We start from the raw sequence: 24,765 nt of genomic DNA on the forward strand, positions 1-24,765 counted from the left end.
AACGGGGTGGAGGTGGGGGCCACAAAGGCAAGGCTGACTGCTCTCATTCCTCCAAAGCCCCCTCTCATACAAGGTCCCCACTTCTACGGCTGCATTTTCAGCGGTCCTTGGGGCCAGACACTGGGGTTCTGGGGGAAGAGCTGTTGCTCTAGCCATGAGCTGGCTGCACAGGGAACCCCAGAATCTGCCATTCACCAAGACATATCCCTCCTGACACAAGGGCCTCCAGGATGGTGGGGAGAGACCCTGAAAATAGAGAGATGGTGTATATATAGGGTCTTGGGGGCAAGTCTCTGGAATCACTTCTTCCTGGGGGGCTTGAACGTGGAGAAGGCTTTGCTGCTACAAAAAGTTGGGAAAACATTCTCCCGACTCCAAAGAGCAGATCCAGAACCTCAGGACACAGTTAGAGCAGCCCCTGGGCTAGTCAGTAACGGATCTGCATCAAGCCTCTTCTCCTTCCTGTGCCTGGAGAAGGCCTTGAAGGAACCAGTGCTCCCATCTTGCCCACAGGTTCCTCCTGAGGGCTATGGCACCCTCAACACCCGGAATATTTTCCATTAAAATCAGGAACAGGAAAAGCCACTACTGCAATCTCAGGACATCCTTTAACTCTAACTGAGCAAAGGGAGAAAAGGGAGGCGGAAGGCTCCACAGGAGGAAAGAGCCAAACCATTCCAGGCCCAAGCCTCTGCCTGAGGGACTCAGGGTGGACCAGAGAACCAGGAGGGAGGCCTGAGGCAGGAGACTGAAGCCACCACTTGGAGCAGAGTGGCCACTTGCTTCAAATTTGCATCCCGCCAGGTGACTGTGAGTGAGCAACACAACAGGCACACCACCACCTTGACAGGGGTGGCCGCGGCCCTTCTTCACCCCATCAGAGGGCGGTAGGTACCCTCTCTCACAGGTCAGGCAGGTGCCCTTTTGAGGCTATTCAGGCAAGAGCCTCAGCCCAGACTCCTGTTTATTCCTCTTCATGCTTAAACAAAGGGGCAGAGACAGTTTTCTTTTCTTTCTGTTTTCTTTTTGGTCTGGAAAGTGACAGAGGAGAAAGGAATGTGGCCTCACAGGGCAGAGCTGGTATGTCCTAACCTGAGGCCTGTTTTCAGTTCTGCCCTCCCCGTTCTCTCCCCCTCACAGTAGGTGACATAGCAGCATCTCAGATCTGGGCGGCCTTGCCGGCCAGGGCTGGGAGCCCGGGGGCCCATGCTTTGAGAGGAATGTGGAGGAGACGCAACTAGATTCCTGGCTCAAGAGCACAGAGACCCTGTACCCCAGGGCTGGAGAAGAACCCCAGACATCCTCAAGCCTGCAGAGCGGCTCTAGCTGAATAGCCGAGGCCAGGCCCAGGAGGGTGCCCTGTACCCACGCAGAAGTCTCACAGGCTGGGCAGAAGGTCCTGCTTCTGTTTGAGGGTGCCCAAGCCTGGCAGCTGCTCACACACAAAGCAGCAAACATGTCACCAAGCTCCAGGACACTTCTCAGCTAGGAATGCCGAAGCCTGAATCAAAGGGAACAGATACATTCAGCCGAGAGGAGCCAGGTGCCCTGAGCTTGGCTCCTCCCCATGCACACCTGCTCCTCTGGGGACCCGGAGTCAGGCCAACCACTGTGCCCAGTATGTTTCTGCACACAGCCAGCCAGAGGCACAGGGGCCCCTCGGACAGAAGTTCCAGGACAGCAGCTCCACCCTCAGTGTCGGTGACCTTGAGAGAAGCAGAAAAGGTAGATGTTACCGAGGGTCAGTTATAGGGAGCAGGACCCTAGAGGGTCCAAGCACTTCCACGTTTGCATCAGAGTCTTCTCAGCCTTGGGCTCTATGCCTTTGCAGAGTCCCTAAAGGATGCTAGTTTCCCCACCAGCCCTCACCATACCTCTCTTGTTCTCACAACCTTCGGTACCCGTGACTTAGCCATGCCTGAGGAAAGCAGAGGATCTTACATAGTGGGAGGCTTTGACCACAGGATCAGCCAAGTCCAGTAGGAGGGCCAAACACTGAGACACTGTGGGGGGACGTCTGCTGTTCTAGCAATGAGCTCACTGCACAGGGAATCCTGGGCCCCCCATTCACCAGGACACGTCCTCTGCCCCCAGGGTGAGGGAGGGCAGACCTGAACACAGATGATGATGATGAGTGTGTGTGTGTGTGTGTGTGTGTGTGTGTGTGTAGATGGAAGGGGCTGTGGCACCAGCCCCGGGTGTCTGGCTTACAGATAACAACCATTCTGCAGCTCCGGGCCTGACCACTGCTACTACCCAGTGAGCACAGATATCTGTAAGCATTGTGCTTAGCTGAGGTGTTTTGGAGAAATGTGTCAACTCAGCAGTCTTAAGCTAAAATGGATACCTAATATGTCTGAAGCACTGAAAGACTTCTCTTCAGAGCTGCAGATAGATAGGCAGGCAGCAGGACTACAAAGCAAATCAGACAGGAAGTAGGGCCACAGCAAAGTTCGGAGAGCGGAATCCTGTATGATCTGCAGTGATGGGTTCCGTTTACGCACACAAACCCCGACTCTCATCAGCGAGCCAGGTTTCTGAACATGTTGATGGAGAAGAATGCTCAGAGAACACAAACTCCCCATCTTCCCTGGGGAAAAGACTATAGGGAATGCCCAACCTGGGAGAATCTAGAAACCAGGGGCTGGAGACACTGGCTGTGCAAATTTGAAGACTGGAGTTTGGAGACACAGCACCCAGATGGGTGTGGCAACTACCTGTGATCCCACTGTGGAAGGCATAAAGGGATCCTCTGCTCCTGTACATATACATGCATGTTTGTGTGTGCACACATGGACACACTGAACAATTGCAGCAGCTCAGCAATCTGCACAACCGAAGACCTTGGTTCTCTGGGCCCCTGGAGGCTCTTGAGAATCAGAGGAACTCAGTTCATCAAGATGCATTATGTTAGTTAGAAAGTCACATGCAAACAGGTCCTGGGGCGAGGAGCCTCTCCCATCACCCTAGAAGCAAAGTAAAGGCGGCCCATAAATATACCACACAGCTCTCTTGGTGCTCAGCATTCTGACCTACCCTGGCCCCACAGGCTGACCTACATCCAGGCAGGCACACATGTGAGGAGAGACAGCCACTGTGGGTAGGGAGTCCCAGATCTCTCAATGGCCTTGGCATGCCTGTAAGGTCTAGGGTCTGTGCAGATGTAACAGGTATGGGGGTGGGGGGTGTTAGCATGACTAAAAATCACTTCTCCTACTGCTTCTAATGAGTGCTTTAAGGTTTGAAAGGGGCTCATACTGAGGCCATGCTTTACTGAAAAACAACAACATAAAAACCTCAGCCCTGGGAGACAGTTAAAACTAAGTTTCTCTCATCACCATAGCCTGACCTTTGGAAATGTCCTTAAAACATCCAGCAGTAGAAACCTTCACTGGGGGAAAAGGACAAGCTTTGAGAGGAGCCGGCTCCTGGCCTCCAGCCTCTCTTTGTCCTACAACTGTGGCCTTCAAAGAAGCCTTTCCCTCCCACTCTCAGGGAGCTGGCCCCTTACCAGCATTGTGACCAGCATGGCAGAGCAAGCCTCAAGGCTCTGGGTTGCTGACACGCGAGAACACCAGGCCACCCCAGAAACCTACAGAACATCAGACTCATCCTACCCCAGCCCATCCCACCCTGCAGCTTGGGGCACCTCTCTACCCAAATCCAGCTTTCTCTATAGCTAAGAAACCTAGGAGGCTCACCCTTCAGCTCCCCAAAGAAAGGACAGGAACAACCCAAAAGCAGTTGCTGTTTGCCACTGCTCAGCCCTCAGGGGCTAGTGTTCATGAGCTTGCTTATGTAAAGATCATAGAGCCAAGCCTCCCAGACTAGGGTGCTGACTCTGAGAGGGTCAGGAGGGACCATGAGGGATGCCAAGCAGAAATGCTCACAGCGTGACAAGACACGGCCAGACTTTAGAAATACAATAATGAATGCAAATGAAATAAACCTGTATTGCTGTGTTTGTGTCACAACTTGACTCAGAAAGGAATTGTCCTCAAGGCCTTTGAAACACAGGAATGTGGAGGTCCTAGATGGTTGTGTTATCTATCATTTGGACAACCTTGGTGGCCAGCCCTCCTGGTGGATGACATTAGTGGTCTTATATCCTAAAACTATCATACTGTATTGTAATGCAGTAAAAAATATGTATAACATGCATTACTAAAAACAATTCAATTTTGCATATGTAAAATTAGTAATTGTATTATTATAATACCACTAGGAGTCAAAGCTTTGCTATAAGGGAAAAAAAAAAAAGTAACCCCCAGTGTTAACACCAGAAGCCAGTAAACAGTTCAGGAGTAAGAGCAAGCCAGGAGCATTGAGCAGCCTGGGCCCAGGCCTGGGCTCTCAGGAAGTGTGAGCGCCTCAGGCCTGGCCAGAAAATGTAGAGTGCTGGAGTGAGATGTTGGGTGTGGCAGGAAGCCAGGCTGCTGCCAGATGCCGTGGTCACTGAAGGCCTGGGGCTGACGGACTGAGTGACTTAGGGTGGGCAATCTCAGCAGCAGAGGAACTCCTGCTGGCCGGAAGCAGTGGGGCATGTTGACAAGCACTACGCTGTTAGGGAACACTGGCTTAGGACGCAGCTCCTGAGTCACTGGACATCTGCCCTGTCAGTCTGTCAGGGATCTACCCATTGTTCAGCCTGGCCTTGCAGGATAGCCACTGTGCCCGAGGAGGGTGAACATGCATGGTTGGGGAAGGAAGACACAGTCAGCTCACCAGTGACTAGGTGAGCCTCGAGACCACCACGAGTGGTGAGGACTGGAAATATTCTCTGTGGATAGCAGGTTATGTGACAGCCTCAAGTCTGCACTTTGACTGACCAAAGGGAGTAACTTCTTGATGGGCAGTCCAAGGAGGGGTCTACGAGATGAAGCCCAAAGCAGGTGGGGGCAGGGACCAACATATAGAGATGGGGGTTGAGACCACGGCCTCTCGACAGAAAACAGGCAGTACTTGGCCCAAAAGGTTCAGACGGGTAGGAACATTCAGAGACTCTGGACAGGGCCCATGATGCCCCAGACACTTTAACACCTGCTCTTCCCATTTACCTGCCCCCAACTGTCCTGTCGGCCTGCCTGCAGGCTCCCACACGATACCCAGTGGCAGTGGCAGGGACAGGCCACTGGGAGCCAGTGGGTGGGAAGGCCTGAGCCCCTGTAGAAGGCCTGGAATTATAGGCCTTAGTTTCCTTCTGGAACAAAATAATTACCACCTTCCCAGAGGACCTGAATTCCCTGAAAGCAACGCAGGAGTCAGCTGACAAGCCATGGGGGGGGGGGGGGCGCGCAGAAGTGCTAGAAGCAAGAGCTGGTTTGGTGCATTCCACTAAAGGATGCTGTTCAAAGAACTGGATGGGGGAGACACTGCAGGGTTGGGGGTGGTGCACAGTGCACTTGGGGTCTGGGGGGGCATGTCTTCCTCTCCACCCAGCAGGCACAGTGCACTAGCACCTGCAATACACTGGATCCTGATCATATCTACTTTCCCAGGAGAAATAAATGTCAAGAAGCAGGAAGGCGAGAGGGGCCACGATGTTCCCTGAACTGGCTGTCTCAAACGCCTTCACAGACGGATCTTTCTGGAACAACAGTTCCTTCCCTCACAGCACAGACCCCCTGGAGCTCCGCACCATAATGGCCCTTTGCAGGTGCTACTGTCCAATCAGGCTGGTGTGGTGGGGCACAGAGGCAGTGGCCCTTGCTGCCTCCGTGGGCCCAGGGACAGCCTATCCTTGAAGTTCAGCCTTCTCTCTGCTCCATGAGAGGCTGGGCACAGACAGTGTGTGCAGGTATTCCGGCGACCAACAAGCTGGGAATGTTGACCGATAGGGATGGGTAAGAGGTGGACAGTACCCTACAGACCTAGACCCTAATGTCTGGAACCTGCTCATGTCAGCTTCTACCACACACTTCTGCAGATATAACCCAATTAGGTGTTTCTAAGATGATTATACTGAACTCTGCAGGTGGGCCCCCAAAGTCATTACGGGTCCCTGTCAGAAGGGCGGCTTACGATACCACGCTGAGGAAGAGGAGGGAGCTCCAAGATTACGGAGGCAAACTAGAGGGACACGGCCACAGACAGAAGCTCCTGAAGCCACCAGGAGCTGGAGAGTTGGCTACCCTCCCCAGCTTTCAGAGGGGCCCCCTTGAGCTCAACCCTTGATTTCAGACCTCTGACTCTAAAGGACATGGCGGTGGGGCGGGGGGGGGGGGGGGGGTTGTAGGCCCTCCTTTGTGGCAGTCTGTTACCATGGCCACAGGACAAACTGACTCTCGGGAGGATGAGGGCCAGCAAAGGGGGCCATCCAGGGCACGGGTGTGCTGTACTCCCCGGGAGAGCTTTCAGCCCAGCGGTCTGGCCACCCAAGGTTGAGGCCTGGGTGCTCCCATGTCTGGGGCCTGTGATGTCTCCACTGTCCTAGGGGCTAGGTCCTGGGATGGTACTCCATCTTCCTTGTAAGGAAGTGATATAACTTCCAGTCCACGCAGCAGCCAAGCACTGTGCTGGCTACCTGCCAACTCTGTGCCTCTGTCCGCAGATCGCCTGGGCACTCCAGAAAACAGAAAAGAGGCACCATCAACCGTTGTAGCTCCCAGGCAACAAGGGCAGGCATGCTGTACCTCTTGAGAGTGTTACGGTACAGGGTGAGCAAGGCCCCATCCCATTACTGTCAGCCCTGAGTCCTCCTGATCCTATATGGCGTCCTGTCCTTGGGGGTAGTGAGCCCACTCTCTCCTGGACCCTCTCTTCCTGCTTCTATGGTGCCACTCTCTTATCATTCCCACAACATCTCTCTTCACTGAGGTCCTGAATAGAGCCTTGCCAGCCATAGTAAGGTCCTCTTTCCTCCTCTGTCTCCCACAGTACTGTCCCCACCCATGTCCTATTGAACGCCCCTCACCTTCAGCCTGTGGTACCAGGGCTCTGAGCTTTCCACCAGAGACACTTTAAGGCAGGCCTTGGGCACTTTGCCACCATTAGCCCACCAGGGTCACTTTGAGGTCAGAATTGTGGGGCAGGGAGAGGCAGCAGCACCCTCTTGTCTGAGGATTTAACACCATAACATTGCCCACTCTCTCTAGCTTGTTTCAGCACAGATGACTGGACCTGCTCACTGCTCTGAGTCCTGTATTTCAGGCGCCATTGTTTCTAGGGTCAGGCCAGAGTCTGCAGCACCTGGAACAGGGTCTGCCCTGGAACTACCTCCCACAATCCCCTACACCTGATTTAGATCTCAAGTCACTTTCTCCAGGAAGCCCTCCGAGATAACAGTGTAGGTCTGGGTTCTGACCGTATGGTCTGCTTCAAAGTCCTTGTCCCTTCCTTCCTGGAGCATGCCTGTGTGATTAGGACACATTAATTTGGGAACTGTGACTCACAGATTATCTCCAGGATTCTACCCACCCTGCTAGCCCATATCCAGTTGAGTATCTGCAGGGTGGATGACAGACACTAGCTAGAGGAGGAAGACAGGACCAGGGGCTGGAGTGGAATGTGGACTCAAGCTGGGCAGTGGTGGCGCACGCCTTTAATCCCAGCACTGAGGAGGCAAAAGCAGGATGATCTCTGTAAGTTCAAGGCCAGCCTGGTCTACAGAGCAAGTTCCAGGACAGGCTCCAAAAGCTACACAGAGAAACCCTGTCTTGAAGAACCAAAGTACGTGGACTCAAACTAGCCCTTTTCAATCTTTGCTGGTCTAGGAGGTAGGTAATGTCAAGTTCTCCATTTGGGGAGCACCCACTCATATGGAGGACAAATTTGGGTGGCCAGCTTCTACAGGGCTCCAGGCAGCATCATGGGTGGTAGCAGAAACCTGCCCTGTCCAACCAGGGGTAGAGGCTCTACTTCCACAAAAGAATCCCCAAGAGCTTCCTGTCCCAACCATTAAACTTATACCAGAGCCCCTGAGTAAACAACCCCAGTGTAGCTAGAGAAGGTATGGTATCACCTCCAGATCTGCCTACAAGTTCATCCCTAAGCCCATAATGTTGTGTACCCCTCACTCATCCACAAAACAGGTACCGTTGTCACCCCATGGTACACAAGGAAACTGGAATCTCTGCGCACCTATGGAGTGAGGGCAGCCGAGCCTGAACATCTGGATCAGGACTTACTTGAAGGAGTCATTGAGTCTGACAAATGACACCATGTCCCAGGAAAGTCCTTGATAGGGACCCTTCCCATCCCACCCCATGTAGGTCCAGTGTGCAGGGTGTCCACACCAAGTTCCCTTAGCTGGTCCTTCAGCCATCCATCAAGGTGAGTATAGGGTCTCTTGGGTGGGATACTGAGCTCAGTGCCTTTGGAAGGGAACATGTGGCTGTGCTTCCTGTGATGGCTCCCAGCACACGTGAGAGTGGCATGGACACCCCCAAATCCTGAAGAACTGCTGTCCCATCACAGCTGTCTTCAGGTACTTGCAGGGCCAGATATGAACTGCCCGTGAGCTGGACCTGGAAGCTGACCTTCTCCATCAGGCCTCTCCTCCTACCTGAACTCTATCCCTGGGCAGCTTCCCACTTTCAAATGCCCAGGCCAGCAATTATGCCCTTCCCTGGATCCCCATCAGCATTTCAACAGCTTCTGCTTAGGGAGGGCCAGGTCCCCAGGTTCCCTGCCTGCTCCAGCTGGAAGGGCTTAACTCTAATAGCACTAGGGACAGTGCAAGGCACATTTGTCCACCAGGGGACCCCAATTCACACAGCAGGAGGTTCTAGCTGCAAACACCAGCTCGGATCACTGATGAGCACTTGACCTGCCTGGCAGGAACCTCCTCTCCATGTTTATAAAGTCCTTACAGAACCAAAACACCAGCCAGACAAGCACCATTGAGCACTTTGCTGCTATAGAGACCCAGCGCTCTACACTCCCAGGAAAGCAAAGGGCTGCTGAGTGCATGCTGGTCCAGGCACAGCCCAGGACCCGGGGGCCAGGCAAACCAGTTGGGTGAGATTTTTTTCCTCTGCTTCCGGATAAGCAGGGCCGCCCAGAACCTACAAGGCTGCATTCTCCAAAGTGCAGCTAAGGCCTGGCTGGGCTTCCAGAGCCCAGGGGTCCCTTTGGGTAGGCGTCTCCAGTCACCATCTGGGTCTACACAGCTGCTATGATGGGAATTGAAGGTCAGGCTAGACTCCATCCATCTCTCACCAGGACCTGGGTTTATGCCACATAATTGGGGCACATGACAGGGGCTGTCAGCCTTCATCCATACTGCCTCCGGTCAAGCCAGTGCCATGACCAGCTGCTGAACAGAGGGCCAAGGCAGGGAAGAGCGTGAGGAGGGGCCCAGCAAGGCACAGCCAGGTGGAGAGTGTGCCAGGACTGGGTGTGGCTGCAGCTGAGGTTCTACCAGGGCCAGGATACAGCACCAGGACTCAGGGCAGGTCAGCTGACCCTTCTCTGATTAGCCTGATGGGTGTTCTGCCTTAAGATATGCAGAGGTGCCAGGTGTGGTGGTGCACACCTTTAATCCCAGCAGAGGCAGGTAGATCTCTGTTCTGTGAGTTCAAGGCCAGCCTGGTCTACAAAGTGAGTTCCAGAACAGCCAGGGCTGTTACATTGAGAAACCTTGTCTCGAAAAACCGAGAGAGGGCAGAGAGAGAGAGAGAGAGAGAGAGAGAGAGAGAGAGAGAGAGAGAGAGATTCGGAGGCTGTTGCCACAGGCGCCAATGCCTGTTTCTACCTGCCTCATTCTACACAAAGGTCCCCAAACTGAAGAGAAACTAGCTTGGCTGTGTAGAGAAAGAGACATTATGCACAACCAGGACGCCAGTGAAGAAGGTAGGTGCCAGAGCAGGCAGAGAGCTGGCCCCAAAGCCTGCCCCTCAGTGCTGCTTCATCTCCTGGCACCTCCAGTTTAACTGGCAGAGCAGTGAACAGGCTTGAGAGGTATCCCAGACCCCTCTTCCTGAACTAGACATCAGCTGGCCCCGCTAAGCCTGAAAGACTGACGAAAGGCTCTCATCCAAGAAAGCATGATGCCAAAATGGTGGCGTGAGCAAGAGGTCTGGGCAGATCAGTCCCTGAAGGAACTAAGACCAAGTCGGGGGTCCGGCTGGAGGGAGATGCACTGCTCTTGTCTTCTGAGTATAATCACCTGACCTGACTTCCATGTCTCTGTACTCTGAGGTCACATTAAGCCAAGGATTAAGAAAAACAAAGAGGCTGCCTGGAGCCAGGAAGAGAGCCCTAGGCCAGACCTCTGCAGAGTCATCACCAGGGCGGTCACAGCTGGAAGTGGCTATCAGATGTGAGTATGCCCAGGGAGAAGTGCAGGCAGGTTGTGTAAGTGCAGGCAGGTTGTATCCCTCATGTTTCCAGACACCCCACATGGTGACTACAGACCCACCAGAGTCTCCCTACTCCATGTGATCACACCCCGTGATCCCCCACAAGCCTGAAGGATGACCCTCCCTTGCCGCGCATGGTGCAATGCCCCAGACCTTGTAGTCCATCTGAGGATTGACTACTAAACTACAGAGTTCTTCCATGAGAGACCAAGACGCTGTACAGAGCACCGGGGCATCAGAACTGGGTGCACCTGGCCACACGGCATTCAGAAGCATGCGGGAACCATCACACTTGCCGCGAAGGAGAGGGGGTGTGCTGAGGGGGAACCGCCTGCTTGAGGAGCTGAGGCCGGCTCCACTGGAGGGTAAGATGCTCTCCTTACCGTGCCCCCCACTTCCCTGCCAGTCAGATGCTGGGCCAGCATGGCATGCACCCCCATAAGCAGGAGCTTTAAGGCTACTAGTGAAGATGATGAAGGTCACTAGGGAAGAGAGTAAAAAGTTTCCTCAGAGTGACAGAAGATGATGGCCTGCCCTTTATCCTTCTGCTCTCCCTTTACCCCAGTCAGAGTCAGGCAAACTGCATCCCTTTCTCAAAAATCCCAGCAGAAGACTCATAGGGAGGGCTTCCTTTGATTAACCGGCTGCAAAACTCACAACCACAAACACACCCGATAATCAGAATCTTTAAAGCATCTCTGTTGGGATGTGTGGGCTCCGGGGACAACATCAGTGAGGGCACTAGTGTTTAGGACAGCCCCTGCTGAGCAACAGGACAAAGTCTGGCTCCCTGGGGGCTGGCTGCTGACACCGGCTCAGGATCACTGCTTTGGGAACAGCAGGCACCCAGTGGACACAACACTCACCTGCTCCCGGAACCAAAGTTACATTTCAAACTGGGTCAAGAGCTCCCTTATTTCTGGGGCCACATGTTGTGTGGCGTTAGCAGCCTCAGTTATAGCTCTCCGATACATCCCCTTCTTCTTACGGTTAAATCTCAGTTTGAAAAATTCAGAGAAAGGGGACAGTTTTGAAATAGACAAGAATGATGTAGTTGGAGACCCAAACCATGAGACTTTCGCTTCTTGCCAAGAGGGCTCTCCATCCTCCTTCTGGCCAAGGCTGATGTCAAGGACACGCGCTGGCCACCAAGGAAAACCATGAATCTTACCCCACACAACGTCCCCTACAGCCACCGTCCTTCCATCTTCGGTCACACATTGTGAGACGCTCTGCGTGTGCAGCCTGACCGTGAGGGGAGGGACTGTCTGGCGAGTGTCAGCAGAAGAGGAAGGCACAGAGGCGCTGTCACCAGATGACAGGTCTCCTGTGTCTGGAGACGTCACTTCTGAACCAGACGATTTCAGTTCATCCAGGCTGTCGGTGCTGCACACAGATTCACTGGTACAATCTGCTCTCCTCCCCGGGCAGTCGACAAGAAAAGCCAAGCTACCACGTCCATGTTTACCTTGAGGAAACCTCTTGAGGTCATCGTCCTCACCAGAACTTCCAGAAGACAAATCCTCCAGCCCATGGGTAGAGCCATCAGCAAAGAGAGCAGGAGAGCTGGCCAGGGAGCCTCGGGGGCATCCATTCAGCTCCTCAACCAGCTCAGCCCTGTACAGAGGCTCGTGCTCCCCATCCCTCAGCCGGTGGGGCTTCAAGCGGATTTTGGGAGGCGGCAGGTCTGAGATGGGAGGCAATGGACGAGTCAGCTTCAGCTTGGGAATAGAATGCCCGCTGGGTGGTCGGTCACCACCACCCCTGGGCTCCACGTCCCTCGCTACCTCTAAGTCCTGGCTGCCGTTCTGTAGAGGCTGTTGGGGACAGAAGGGCTCCACAGAGCCGTGCACTCTGGATGGGATCTTGACCACCTCACCCTTGCCCTGTGGTGTGCTGTAGGAGATCTTGATGACTGGGCTCCGTGGAATACGTTCTCCAGGAACCCTGTCCTCTTCCCGCTTCTCTCTCTTGCTCCTCCTTGAGGTGGCCGTAGCTACGGAGTCACTGTCCTCTGGTTCCTCTGGCTTACGGTGCTCACTGTCGGGGCCACTGCCTAGCCTCCGGCGGGGTCTGGGGGTGGTCAGGGGGCCAGGACTGGCCTCCTGAGGACTCACAGTACTCTTGCATTTCTCACACAGTACCTGGCGTGGCCGCAGGCGGATCGTGCTAAGAATGAGTCTGCCAGGGTCCCGGTTGCGGGACAGTCGCCGCCGGGTCCGCTTGATGGTCCTGGGTGGGGGCTGCGGCACCCACTGCTGGTAGGTGTTCCTCAGCCATAGTGGGTGGGGGAAAGGGGCACCCTCAAAGTAGGGTGGAAAGGGAGGCAGGTTCCCAGCAGGCAGAGGTGGAATGAGAGGTGGGGGCAGCTCGGGCCCAGCTGTCTTGGGAGGCTGATCCTTCTCTGGGGGCTGGTCTTTGTGGTGAGGAGGCAGAGGTCCTGTTCCCAGCTGCATCACTTCTCCAGTTCCCTCCTTAGGCACCTGGCCATGACAGCTGATGACAGAGGGGTTGTCAGCCAGAGGCAGCAGAGTCGATGGAGACAGGCCAAAAAGGCCGGACCTGGTAGAAAGGAACAAAATCAGAGTGAGAATGGCGAGAATTCCAGCTACGACCGGCATCTGTCACCTAACAAGCTCTAGGCCTGGGAGGCCGTCTGTATCTAGATCCAGAGCAGTAGATTAACATTAAACAGGTACAGGTTGACATTAAACAGGTGCCCAGGGCCTGTATGTCCTGTGACATGTGGTTTGAAGGCTGACATGCTTCTAGAAACCTGAGAACATCTGCATCCCAAGACAGGGTGTGGCCTGAGAGGGAGTCCACCTGCCCCGTGGCCAGTAGCCACAGAACCCAGGCCTCTGTTCATGTGCCTCAGTTGTCATTTTCTTTAAAAGAACTAGGGACTCAACTTGCTAGGGACACCACACAAACCTCCTGACCCCAAGAATGTGTTATGGATGCTGGGCAGTGGTGGTGCACGCCTTTAATCCCAGCACTCCAGAGGCAGAGGCAGGCGGAACTCTGTGAGTTCAAGGCCAGCCTGGCCTACAGAGTGAGTTCCAGGAAAGGTGCAAAGCTACACAGAGAAACCCTGTCTCGAAAAAACAAAAACAACAACAAAAGAATGTGTTATGGAGCACCCTGGTCCCAGTTGCCTTGCATACATCTGTACGTGCAGGGTGGGAGCCAGACGTGGCCAGTTCCAGAGTCACAGCCACAGCTTCTGCTACCTAGAGGCCAGAGGCGCCAAAGCACAGCTTTTGGGCCCTATAGCTTCCCAAAGCTTCACAACTGGCCTCTACTTCCATGGCCCCTAGAAAAGATTCCTCAGCCAACCTGTCACCTCTGGACCCTGCCCTCAGAAAACAGCACAGTGGCTCTAATGAGGATGTTGGAAGAAAGGGGAAGCTGAAATACCCGCCCCAGGGAGCGTAGCATTCCTGCGAGAGTAACACACACATCCAGGTCCTGGGGAAGGGAGTGGAGGGCAAGAAGGTCATCCCAGGAACTGGGAACATGGTACCCTGCCCAGACACGACTAAGGGCTAGAGAAGGCCATAAGACAGCAGGAAGGAATGGCAAGTGGCTGAGAGGCAGAGCAGACAAGGGACCAGGGATGGAGAGTTACTATCCAAAGTCCACCTCCCTGCCCACTTCCACAGTCACCTAAGACATAAAGTGGGGATTCCCTCTAGCCCTTCCTCTTATCTGTCCATCCCTCCCCTCCTCCTTGTGCTGACCACCTGACAGGTGCTGTAGAGGGCAAAGAGCACTTCAGGGGGTCTGCTTCTTCCAGGGGCCTAGTCAGACTCTGTATGCTGACGACAGACACCCAGTGCTTGGCTGCAAACCCAGGTCCTGACCTGGGCCAGGGCCGTCAAGCATTACCACAGGCTGGAGCTGGTCCTTTCTCAGAGTCCAGGGGCCAGATTCTCCTCAGAAATGACATGGGCCCAGCAGCAGGCGGCCACTCTTCTTTCCTAGAGCTACTGCCTTGCCCCTGCTTCGGCCACACCCAAGGCCTGCCTGGTGGGTAAACATCAGAACAGCTCACCCTAGGTCAAGGCAGGCTGGCTGATGACTTCCCCTAGGAGCCATGAAAGTCACTGAGGCTAACTGCTAAACTTTGGGAGGCCATGGAGCTCCAGGGCTCTGCTTTAGTGCTTCCGGCATCTAGGAAGCAGAGCTTGTGGCTGTGGCTCTGACTTAAGCTCCTTTAACCCTTTAGCACTTCCACGGAATGACCAGCAGCAGTGACAGTCCCTCTTCACAGATAAGACAATGAGGTGAAGGGACCTGCAAACATGTCCCCGCTGCCCAGTCCTGGGACGTTGGGATCCGCTCCCTCCAAGCATGGAGATGGCCATGGCACAGGGGAAAACAAGTGGGCAAACTGTGGCCTGGCCTGGGGCCCATGGGGTGGGGGGGAGGGGCGTGTGTGCTACAGCCTGTGGCTCCCAAGGCTTGGCAACCCCGGCAAGGCCAGGCTGTGGCCCAAGCTGACCAGTCTCAAGGACAGAGGCCCACAGGAAGGGCTACGGGCTTTGGCAGCGAGAGGAACCTGTCAGGGTTCACAGTGGACTAAGAGGGCCTGCTGAATGAATGGGTGCAGCTTTGGGGATGGCTAACTTTGGGTAGGTATGTAGGAGAGGTGCCTGGAGATTAGGGAATGATTCACCAGGGTAGGAGCCAGGATCTCCTAGAAGCATAGCATCTTGGGGAACTCAGAGGCAGAGCAAAGAACCTCTGATTTCAGGAAAAGATGGGGAAACTTCGCGAGGTTGAGAAGCCCGGGTTATGGGGGGGGGGAGGGGGGGAGGTGGTCATATCCAAAGGCAAAAGCAGTACTAACAAAGGGGACAGGAAACAGGGTTCCCAGGAATACCGAGTCTCTCCTGTTCTGTACAATGCTCTGATGAGGACACACAGTCCTGGGGGCATATGGCCTGGCCCAAAGTCCTCAGCAAGACACCAGTGACCAAATCATGTCCCTGGGGACTCACCTGTGGGTATGTCTCAGCCACTCACCCAGAGTAGCCTGGCTAAGGCCAGCCCACGGACAGTAAGAATACAGTTCTGGCTCCCTGCCAGAGCTCTGGGCTGCCCCTGCTTGCAGCTGCCTCCATCCGGCTTCCCAGATCTGCAGGCAGACCCAGGACTCATGGGGCTGCTGGCACCCAAGTGGCAACCCCTCCCCCACTCCGTCTTTCTGGGGCCTTCCTCCCTGAGCCTGTGGTGGCAGAGGCCATCCTGCCACTGCCTGAGGGTTGAGTCAACAGGCTCCTGGATCAGAGGCATGCGGATGTGCAAAGCTGGGCGGGAGCCTGCGGAAACTTCTCTACATAGCTCTGTTGCCAGGAGCCTGCAGCCCCAGGAAGGCCCAAGTCCAAACACCCAAGGCCCCACCTTGGGCTGTTCACCAGGGCTTAGTTTAGAAAGTCCCTGTGGTCTTTCTGCTGCCCAGCAAACAGCCAGGAAGCAATAGGGCTAGAGCTGGATAGGGCCACGAGCAGGAAGGTCTTGCAGAAAACAGAATGGGCTGCTCACGACTGCAAAGTACCCAGAGGCCTCCAGGGGCCACTTCTGCTCTGGGAGTCAAGATGAGGAGGTTCTCAGGATAAGTCACAGCCTGGACACCAGAGGAGCCCCTTCTCCAGAGCATACAACTGGACCTGCCCCACATCTTTGGGCACTGACCCCAGATTTCCAAGGGAAAATAGGTGAGGATCCTGCATCCTGCATGTATTAGCATCAAAGACTTATTAGCACCAATACCATTCGTCCGTAAGCCCTAAGGCTCCCCTAGAAGCTCAAACCAGGCCCACCCCACTCCCATGTCTTCCTTGCCCACTCAGCCAACCTACATCTCGATGGTAAAGCCCCCAATTCCAGCATGCCAACCAAGCCCCCAGCATACCAGCTGTGATGCGCAAGGCACCTGGGACCCTCCAGTTCCTTGAGGGCAGAGAGGATGTCTGAGTGCTATTGTGACCTCTGTGCCTACTACATACTCTCATGAATAGCCATCAGCAGCTGAGCCTCCATCCTGGATGGTATATTCCAGGACAGAATGTAATGCTCTTTAGCCTGGTGACAGGCAGTGGCTGTGGTCTTGGTCACAGAGGATGCCACACTGACTATCCCAGCAGATGGGCTCAGGGGTTGTGTGGTGATGTTTAAGAATCAACAGCTCTAGCCGGGCGGTGGTGGCACACGCCTTAATCCCAGCACTCGGGAGGCAGAGCCAGGTGGATCTCCGTGGGTTCGAGGCCAGCCTGGTCTCCAAAGCGAGTTCTAGGAAAGGCGCAAAGCTACACAGAGAAACCCTGTCTTGAAAAACAAACAAACAAACAAAAAGATTAGAAGTCCTGAGTCGGTGAGCCTTTGCCATCTGCAGGCTTCCCTTTGGCCAGGGTTACCTCACCTGAGGTGCTCAGTAAGAGACATACCTCTACACCGCCTGCAGAACAGTGTCGACCCCACCCCTTCATGAAGGATTTGGGTCAGCACACCTTGGAAGGGATCCTCAAATTTGTAAGTAGGGATCACAGAGGCAGCTTGCCAGAGGCTCACCCCACTCCCTGGCACAGTGTACCTGCTCAGTGAACGTACAGGAATGCACAGGTACCCAGAGCAGCAGAGAACTTGCTTCAGGCTGCTCTATTGCCAGGCAGCAGATTCAGGATATAAGTGGGAGGTGGTACTTGGCACTGTGCCAGGTGGCTTGCAGGCAAGACCTCTCAGAGCTCCCTAACCATCTGCAGCCAGGGAAGGGGATCAAAAGAGAAAACATCTTTCAATAACTCCACGATGAACACCAGTGGTGGTGGTGGCGGCTGGATCCTGTCTCAGCCCCTTCCACCCAGTAGCCTATGTGAATGGGGCCACCCAGGCGATACTTCCAATCTAACAAGGGGGACACACAGTGATCAGGAACCATAAAGGACAATCGGGCCACCAGGTCTGTATCCAAACTATGGGAGCTCTGACGGCTATAAACGCCACCAGTACCCCAGGAATGCTGACCTGCTTGCTGCTTTGAGACCCAGATGCTCCCCTGAGGTGGGAGGAAATAGAATTTGGGAGCTCTTCCCTGGCCCACATCCAAGGACTGGGCCTCCATAGAAGCAAAGACCGGTACTGGACCCTGAGGAGAAACTGGTACCTGGGAGGGTAGGTCAGTGTGTGGACCCTGTAGGCTAAAAGCAGGCCCTGCTGCCAATTCACACCCAAACCATTCCTAAGCTGCACTGTGTCCTGCATGGCAAGCAGGGCTGTAAATATTAGCTTTGAAACTTACAATACTATGGCTAGAACACTGGAAACAGAAACCGGGGGTGGCCTGAAGGAAAGATTAGGGGTGGGGAAGATGAAGGGATCGTTTCAAGGCCAAACCTTGCAAAGCTGGAGGGGCAGGGAAAAGCAGCTTTACCTTCAGATTCTCTGCAGAGTCACAGCCACAACCAAAGCCAAGTGCAGAGAAGAGCTGTGACCACTGAGGGAGCTGAGCTCCAGGCTCCGAGGGGCTTTGGTTACGGCAGTCTGTGGGGCACAGACACCCACCCACGCATCTTGTGCTGCCAGTTCCCATTCTCAAGATCCCAGCAGCTTCTTTTCATGAAGGGTGCATGGATCTGTAAGCCAGGTTAGCCATGGATGGGCCTCAGGCTACCCCACTATCTCTATAGACAGTCTCAGCCACAAGCTAGAACTACCTCGGCCTATCTTATTCTGAGCACTGGAGCCTGAAGAGCTGGAGAAATGCAAGTCCTCTGCTGCAGACACTCTCTAGGGAGAGAGGCCAGAGCAGGCTGCACAGGTAGAGCAGGGGTGCAGCCCTGCAGGCTGAGGACTGAGCCAGACCTGCCTAGGGAGGACAGGGCAGCCATCAGCAGGGTGGGGGAGGGCCTTCACTGGAGGCGCTCAGGTGGCTATTCGGCAGCCCCTGAAAGTCACCACATCACCCTGTGCTAACCAACAAGAGAGGGGCACCAGTCACACGGGAGGCCATATGTTAAGTCACATGACTTGTGCATTAATGGCTTCTGGCACATCTAATGAAGACATAATGTCAGCAGGGTAACTGTCAGAGGAGGAAGGGCTGGGCTCTGTGCTGGGAACCCAGGAAGATCTGGGTTTTAGGAAGGGAAAAAGTTGAGTCTTTGAAAGCAGAGCCTTTCTCTGTTCCCAGTTCCAGAATAAAGCCCGGCTGGAGCCGAAGAGTCACAGCCTGATTAATGCCTAATCATTTATCCGGCAGTGACAGCGCACTGCCATGTGACTCCGGGTTCAGGTGGCTGCTCTGCGCCGCAGAAACCCCTGCAAGGGGTGCACAGGTGGTCTCAGGAGCTGAGCCCAATGCGCCCCTCCAGTAGAGGCACTGGCCCTGTAACTTGTATCTTCCACTCCCCCGCGAGGCACCTCGCCCACATCAGGGTTTCTACACCCCGCAGCCGTCGCAGTTGGTCCCCACCAGTCACTCCTACAAGCCTCGGGACCCACGATAGAGATAGGGCTTCTCCCTTTTGTGACAGGTGAGGCCACCGCGTAACTAACCCCCTTAAACGAATCACAATTCTGCAAACAGTCGAATCAACAGTGCTTCTGAACAAAGAAAAGTGCGTTAATTATGGCAGATGTGCGGAGTTTCAGGCAATGCTTCCCATGAGTCCCGGCCGGCTCCCGCAGCCCCTCTGCGGGGCCGCATGCTCTCCTGCCCCGAAAGTCACCGCGACTTTGGGAGAGAGCCACTTTCGCACCCAGACCGGCGGCCAGCTGGCGCGCCTCGAAACCCCGGCCCGGGAAAAACTGAAAGTGGGCGCCGGGCTTTGCTGCTCTGCCCAAGAGCCTGCATCGGAACCTTGAATCGGCGGGGGAGTGTCCCGGGGGATTCCGAGGAGTCCCGGGCCCGCGACCCTGCCCCGCTCACTTTTTCGTGCAATCCAGCAGGATCCCGGCGAAGCTGCGCTCGCCACAGCTCACGGTGACCACCAGCGCGCCGTTGACGACCTGTTCCACCCGCACCGGCAACCGGCAGCCGGCCCGCGGCTCCATGCTCTCGCCGCCTCCGGAGGCCGCCCCCGCCCGCCACCGCCGCCGCCGCTGCCGCCGCCGCCGCCGCCGCCGGGTCAGCCCCGCGTGACGCCGCCTGACGTCACAAAGCTCTCTCTGCCGGCCGCCACCGCGGAGCTGGGCTGGGGCGCGCGGCCGCGGGCTGCGCTCCCGGGAACCGGAGGGCGTGGGGCGGTCCGCCCGCAGTGTGCGCCCCACAGCCGGCTCTCAGAGCTGGACTGGCAACGCATTGCGGGGCCCCGCCGGGCGGAGAGGAGGGTTCGTGAATCTTGCCGCCACGCTGGCTAGGAATGCCCCCTAGAAGGCCCTGCCAGGAACCGAGGGGTGGCAGGGACACTCCCCGGGCCCAGGCCCTTCCCCCATTCTGCTGCTCTGGGTCCCACCCCGGGCCCCACCTCCTTCCTGATCCTGTCCCGGGGCCACTCCCTTAACCCGGCGCAGCCTGGGGCCCTTCCCCCATGCACCCTGGGGTCCCCTGCCTAGCAGTCTGTGCTAGCGTACCCTGGCAGCGTCTCCTACGCACGACTCCTATGTCCACTCAGTACTTGGAAAAGTCTGTGGGCGCGTGTGTTTGAAGCGAGTCAGGCCTGGCCGAGGAGACTCGGGGTGCTGAGGGACCCCAGTGGGACTCTTGCAACGAGGCCTTGTGTGTCGCCCTGACCACACGGGCGATTTAGCACTGGGCTACCCAGGTGTGCTCGACGCCTCCTGGGCCACAACGGGGCTCGCGCCAGAGTGAGGACCTCACAGAACGCAGGGGTGGCCAGCACTAGCGTTGGGGAGGATAATTCCATTCAGAGCCCTAGGACCAGTCTCTTAGGTCTCCCCCGACTAGACGCCGCAACGCGCCTCGCCTAGTGTACATTACGAAGAGCCGCCTCCCGAGAGCAAGAGCCGGGCTCCAAGGCGCGCGCAGCCGAGCCTGCGGGGGTAGGCTGGCCAGGAGTGGGAGGTGGCGGCGCCCGGCGGACGCCTGACCGCCACCTCAGACCTCCTCCGGCTTCCGCAAGCACTTGCACTTTGGATCCGGATTCGGAACCGTAACTGACTGTCCCCAAGGGTCGGCTGTGTTGTAATGACCAACAACATCTGCGACCCGGGCCCCTAAGCCTGGCGGCATCGCCTTGATTGGTGGCACCAGGAGGGCATTGAGGCCCTGGCCACCGGTCTCCTGAGCCCTTGCCCCTCTCAGCTTGGGAATGGAGGTTTTCCCCCGCTGGGACCTGCTTCAGGGCTGCTACCACAGACGCCGCCACCGAGGACAGTCGAGGCCGCCCCTGGCACCGCTCTACCTCACCTTAAGGCGACCATGGCCCTAGTTCCAGAGCAGATGAGAAAGCCTGGGCGGAGACCTGCTGATGGGCACCCCGCCTCCCCCAAGCGTCTGTTATCCTCACGCCTTCTCTCCAGAGCTGGGTGCAGCAAAATTTGGAGCAAAAATGGTGGCTGCAGGAACCATTCCCAGCCCAGTCCCAGGTGGATGGCTGGTGGGTGGCTGCCCACTCGCTCAGCCCAGATACCAACTGAGCATGTGCCTGAGTATTGGGGGTGCCTGCTAAAGGACAGACCATAGCAGGACCCTCTTCCCCCAGTTTAGTAGCTCCCAAGCTGGGGACACCCACAAGTTCCGAGCAACTGGGGCTATGAGGGGCCAGTGGAAGGGGCCGTGGAAAAAGACACTTGAGCAAGCAGGTGCCCTTGTGGAGGGACCTCAGGTTTATAGAGGGGTGGAAAGTAAGTTTGCTAAACAAGGGCAGGAGAACACCTTGAAAACTGCCAGCTTATTGTGTGGGTAAGACGTTTCTATTAATTCCGAGATGTCAACAGGAATAATTTGGTTGTGGTAAGGGACAGATTTGGCTTGGAGGGACACAGAGACACAAGGGACAGACAGAACCTAGGGTTTAGCCTGTGGCAGGAAGCTCCTGGGCTGCTTGGTGGTCAGAGCTGGGGAGTAGAGGGAATGGCCACGGGCCACTTCTGGGCCTGCCTGCCAGGTTTGTGCTGTGTATTTTAATGTGTATTTGGAAGCCATTTTTAAAAACCTGTTTCTCGTTCGGTAGAATATTTAAGCAGCCAACAAGGAGATGGATTTGCAATTTAAACACAGGCCTTTCAGGGCCTCATCCTAGCCCCCGCCCACCTGGACAAGGAAGGCAGCCGGGCCCCAAGCTGCTTCCCTTTTGGAGCCTGGACTTGGCTTCAAGATTCACCTTCCACAGCTGTCTGTCCCCTTCTTGCCACTAGCCCCTGCCTGCCTCCATCTTGCAGATGACTCCTTTGCAGGTCCTGGCAGAGCACTGCCCTTCTGAGTCTCACTGACTCACAACACAGCTCTGGTGGGGAGACTCTCAGTGCTCTCAAAGCACGTCCATGAGGGATGCTGCCATAGCCTCAGGCCTGGCCCAGGGCTGCCTGGCCAGACAGCTCACACCAGCATACCTGGGCCCGCCTCTGCTTCCTTTTTCTGAACTTACTGGCTGGGACTGCCCGCTGGGCAGTTCCTTCAACAAGGCCTGACTTGGTCAGAGCTGAGGCTTCTGAGATAGAATCAAAGGGCCTGGTCTGGGTGGAGACCTGGGATATGCAGGCCCTAGAGCCTGGTTCACTAGGCACTGAGTAGAGTAAGGCACCAGAGCACACCAGGACTCCCTGGGGGCCGCTGTGGGCAGGCCACGCTTCCCCGGATGTCCTCCATGGGAAGGCTTCATGGAGTCTTTGTATCTGAAAATCCTGGACCTCCTACAGGCCACAGAGCTTTGGAAGCTGGACTGGCTCCCTTCTGGCCACCCTGCAAGGGCTGCTCTGAAGAGATCCTGCCCCCTAAAAATCAGGATAATTGTGGCATTCTCCCATTAGGAAATATCTCGGGATTAGGGAAAGAACTCATCAGAAAACCATATGGCTAAGGTTATGGACTTTGGGTTAAGATTGTAGTATTCTGTGTGACCTTGGAGGGGGTGGGGGAGGGAGCTGCCTGTCAGTACCGGTAGAGCAGTGGCTGGAAACACGGCCCCACGCTGCCACTCCAAGCAGCCTGAGATCAGAGACCTTCTTGCAGGTGAAGCTGGGATTGGTTTTACTAAGAATCTCTGAGTTGGGGAGATTTTAACATTTAAACAGTGGGTGAGGTATGGGAAGAGAAAGACAGAACCAAGGATGGGTGTGGCCCTCTTAAGAGAGTCACACTTAAGTGTCTTTACAGTAACCGTACATATGATTTGGTGGCTTCTGAAGTTATGTCTCAGGGCTTGCTAAGGAACCTTTTTACAGTAAAGAACAAGGTGGTTCCTGGTGTGCACTGGCTAGGATAACAGCAGGTAAGGTTAAGCCCTAGGTCACAAGAGTTATGTGAACGTTGAGTACTTACTACGAAAACAACAAAAAAGTCTTTGTGAGATTCCCAGAAAGTTTTGGGTTTCTGTGTGGGGAAGGAGCAAGGCCATACATGAAGGTCATATACACGTGAGCCTTAATCATGGTTCATTAACATTTTAACACCTTTTTTTTTTTTTTGGTTTTTCGAGACAGGTTTCTCTGTGTAGCTTTGCACCTTTCCTGGATCTCCATCTGTAGCCAAGGCTGGCCTCGAACTCACAAAGATCTGCCTGCCTCTGCCTCCCAAGTGCTGGGATTAAAGGCGTACGCCACCACCGCCCGGCTTGTTTTTTTTTTTTTTTTTTTTTGAGACAAGGTTTCTCTGTGTAGCTTTGGAGCCTTTCCTGGAACTCACTCTGTAGGTCAGGCTGGCCTCAAACTCACAGAGATCCGCCTGCTTCTGCCTCTGGAGTGCTGGGATTAAAGGCGTGCACCACCACCACCCGGCTCATTTTAACACTCTTATTTGATAGAGTGCCTTAAGAGAGGAAGGTGGAGGCAACAAGGCTTGGAAAAGCATGGCTATTTTGTAATTTAGAGTTAGCCAGGTGGTGGGGACACACGCCTTTAATCTCAGCATTCAGGAGGCAGAAGCAGGTGGATCTCTGTGAGTTCAAGGCCAGCCTGGTCTACGGAGTGAGTTCCAGGTCAGCCAGGGCTACATAAAGAAACCCTGTCTCGAAAAACCTATATATATATTAGGTTAATTGTGTGCATGTGTTTATAGGACTGCAGGTACACATATGGATGCCAGAGGACAATTTGTGGGGTCAGTTCTTTCTTTCTGCCTTGTTGAGGCAAGGTCTCTTGTTTCTGCTGCTATACAGTATACCTCAGACTAGCTGGCCTGTGAGTTTCTATGTCATTCTCTTTTCTTCACCTTCTACTTCATTTATAGGTGTGCTGGGGTTACAGATGTACACCACTGCATATGGCTTAAGATGATTTATAAAAAACTGGGTTTCAGGGATTGAACTTGGCTTGTAAGCCTTGATGGCTAGGACCACCCACCAATCCCTTTTCTTTTTAATTCTTTTTAATGTTTCCTGTTAAATGACTTTTGGTTAAAAGGATAAGATCTGAGTTGTATCTCTGGCCCCAGGTGGAGACATGGCATTTGATACTGCCCAAAGGATCATGACATTGCAAAGACTCCCTGAAGAGTTTACCCAACTTGGCCTGCCAATCACTTGGCCAAGTAAGCAATCTAGAGACATGTTAAGGAGATAGGAGGAGTAATTTTCTCTAATCAGAATGCACACTGCACCTGCCGGAAAGACCCTCTCCCACTGCAGTTGCTTACAGAGCTCTGCTGCTAAGCCTGTCTGCTTTGTTTTTCTGAGTTCTAACTCAAAAAGTGTAACTTTTCTTCCTCTTCTCCTCCTCCTTTCTTTTTGAGACAGGGTTTCACTTGCTCCTTGAACCAAAGCTGGCCTAGAACTCAAGACATCCACTGCCTCTGCTTCCTGAGTACTGTGATTGAAGTTGTCCACCACTCACACCCAGCCTCCTCTTTTAATTAAAAATTTTTAAAATCTGTGTGTGTGTGGCAATGTGTGCCTGAGCACCCTGTGATGGTCAGAAGACAACTAGCATAAATTGGTTCTTTCCTACCATGTCGGCTCTGGGGACTCCAGGCTTGTCAGCATGCAGTCACAGCTGAGCCATCTCTCTGGCCTCCTCCTCCTCCTCCCTCTTTGTCTTTTTTGAAAGTCAGCCAAACTCCTAAGCCTGCTTGCCCTAACCCACAGGGCATTCTCACTCTTCTCCGAAGGCCGCCCCCCACCCCATGCAGCTGCTCCCAGCTGATTATCACTAATTTAAGGACAACATCTCTTGGACTAGCAAGATGGCTTTGTCAGTAAAGGTACCTGCTGCCAAGCCTGATGACCTGAACTCCATTCCCTAGGAACCCACATGATGAACATGATGAAGAGAACTGACTCCCTCAAAGTGTCCTTTGACCTCCATGTATTCGCGCAAGCGTAAACACACACACACACACACACAC

General features: G+C 54.7%; 1 protein-coding gene and 1 long non-coding RNA gene across 4 annotated transcripts; one reads left to right on the forward strand and one right to left on the reverse strand.

The window, feature by feature from the left end:
- Nucleotides 1-1,002: 1,002 nt before the first annotated feature.
- Nucleotides 1,003-19,385, reverse strand: Pwwp2b (PWWP domain containing 2B). Of its 3 annotated transcripts, XR_009379694.1 has the most exons (4): nt 19,234-19,385; nt 11,168-12,863; nt 1,576-1,706; nt 1,003-1,501 (listed from the first exon to the last, which is right to left on the reverse strand). XR_009379694.1 is itself a non-coding variant. In XM_059265018.1 (3 exons), the coding sequence occupies exons 1-3, from the start codon at nt 19,356-19,358 to the stop codon at nt 1,693-1,695; spliced, it is 1,530 nt and encodes a 509-aa protein (XP_059121001.1). In that variant the 5' UTR covers nt 19,359-19,385; the 3' UTR covers nt 1,003-1,692. The 3 variants fall into 3 exon arrangements, 2 of the variants coding, with proteins under 2 accessions (XP_059121001.1, XP_059120993.1); XM_059265018.1 differs by having other exon boundaries at nt 1,003-1,706; nt 11,473-12,863; XM_059265010.1 differs by having other exon boundaries at nt 1,003-1,706.
- Nucleotides 19,386-19,488: 103 nt separating this feature from the next.
- Nucleotides 19,489-24,293, forward strand: LOC131898936 (uncharacterized). The gene is made up of 3 exons (XR_009376040.1): nt 19,489-20,792; nt 23,857-23,952; nt 24,158-24,293. It is a non-coding gene; the product is annotated as an uncharacterized LOC131898936 (long non-coding RNA).
- Nucleotides 24,294-24,765: the final 472 nt, after the last annotated feature.

Source organism: Peromyscus eremicus, chromosome 1, assembly GCF_949786415.1.
Source record: "Peromyscus eremicus chromosome 1, PerEre_H2_v1, whole genome shotgun sequence".
Taxonomy (NCBI): Eukaryota; Metazoa; Chordata; class Mammalia; order Rodentia; family Cricetidae; genus Peromyscus; species Peromyscus eremicus.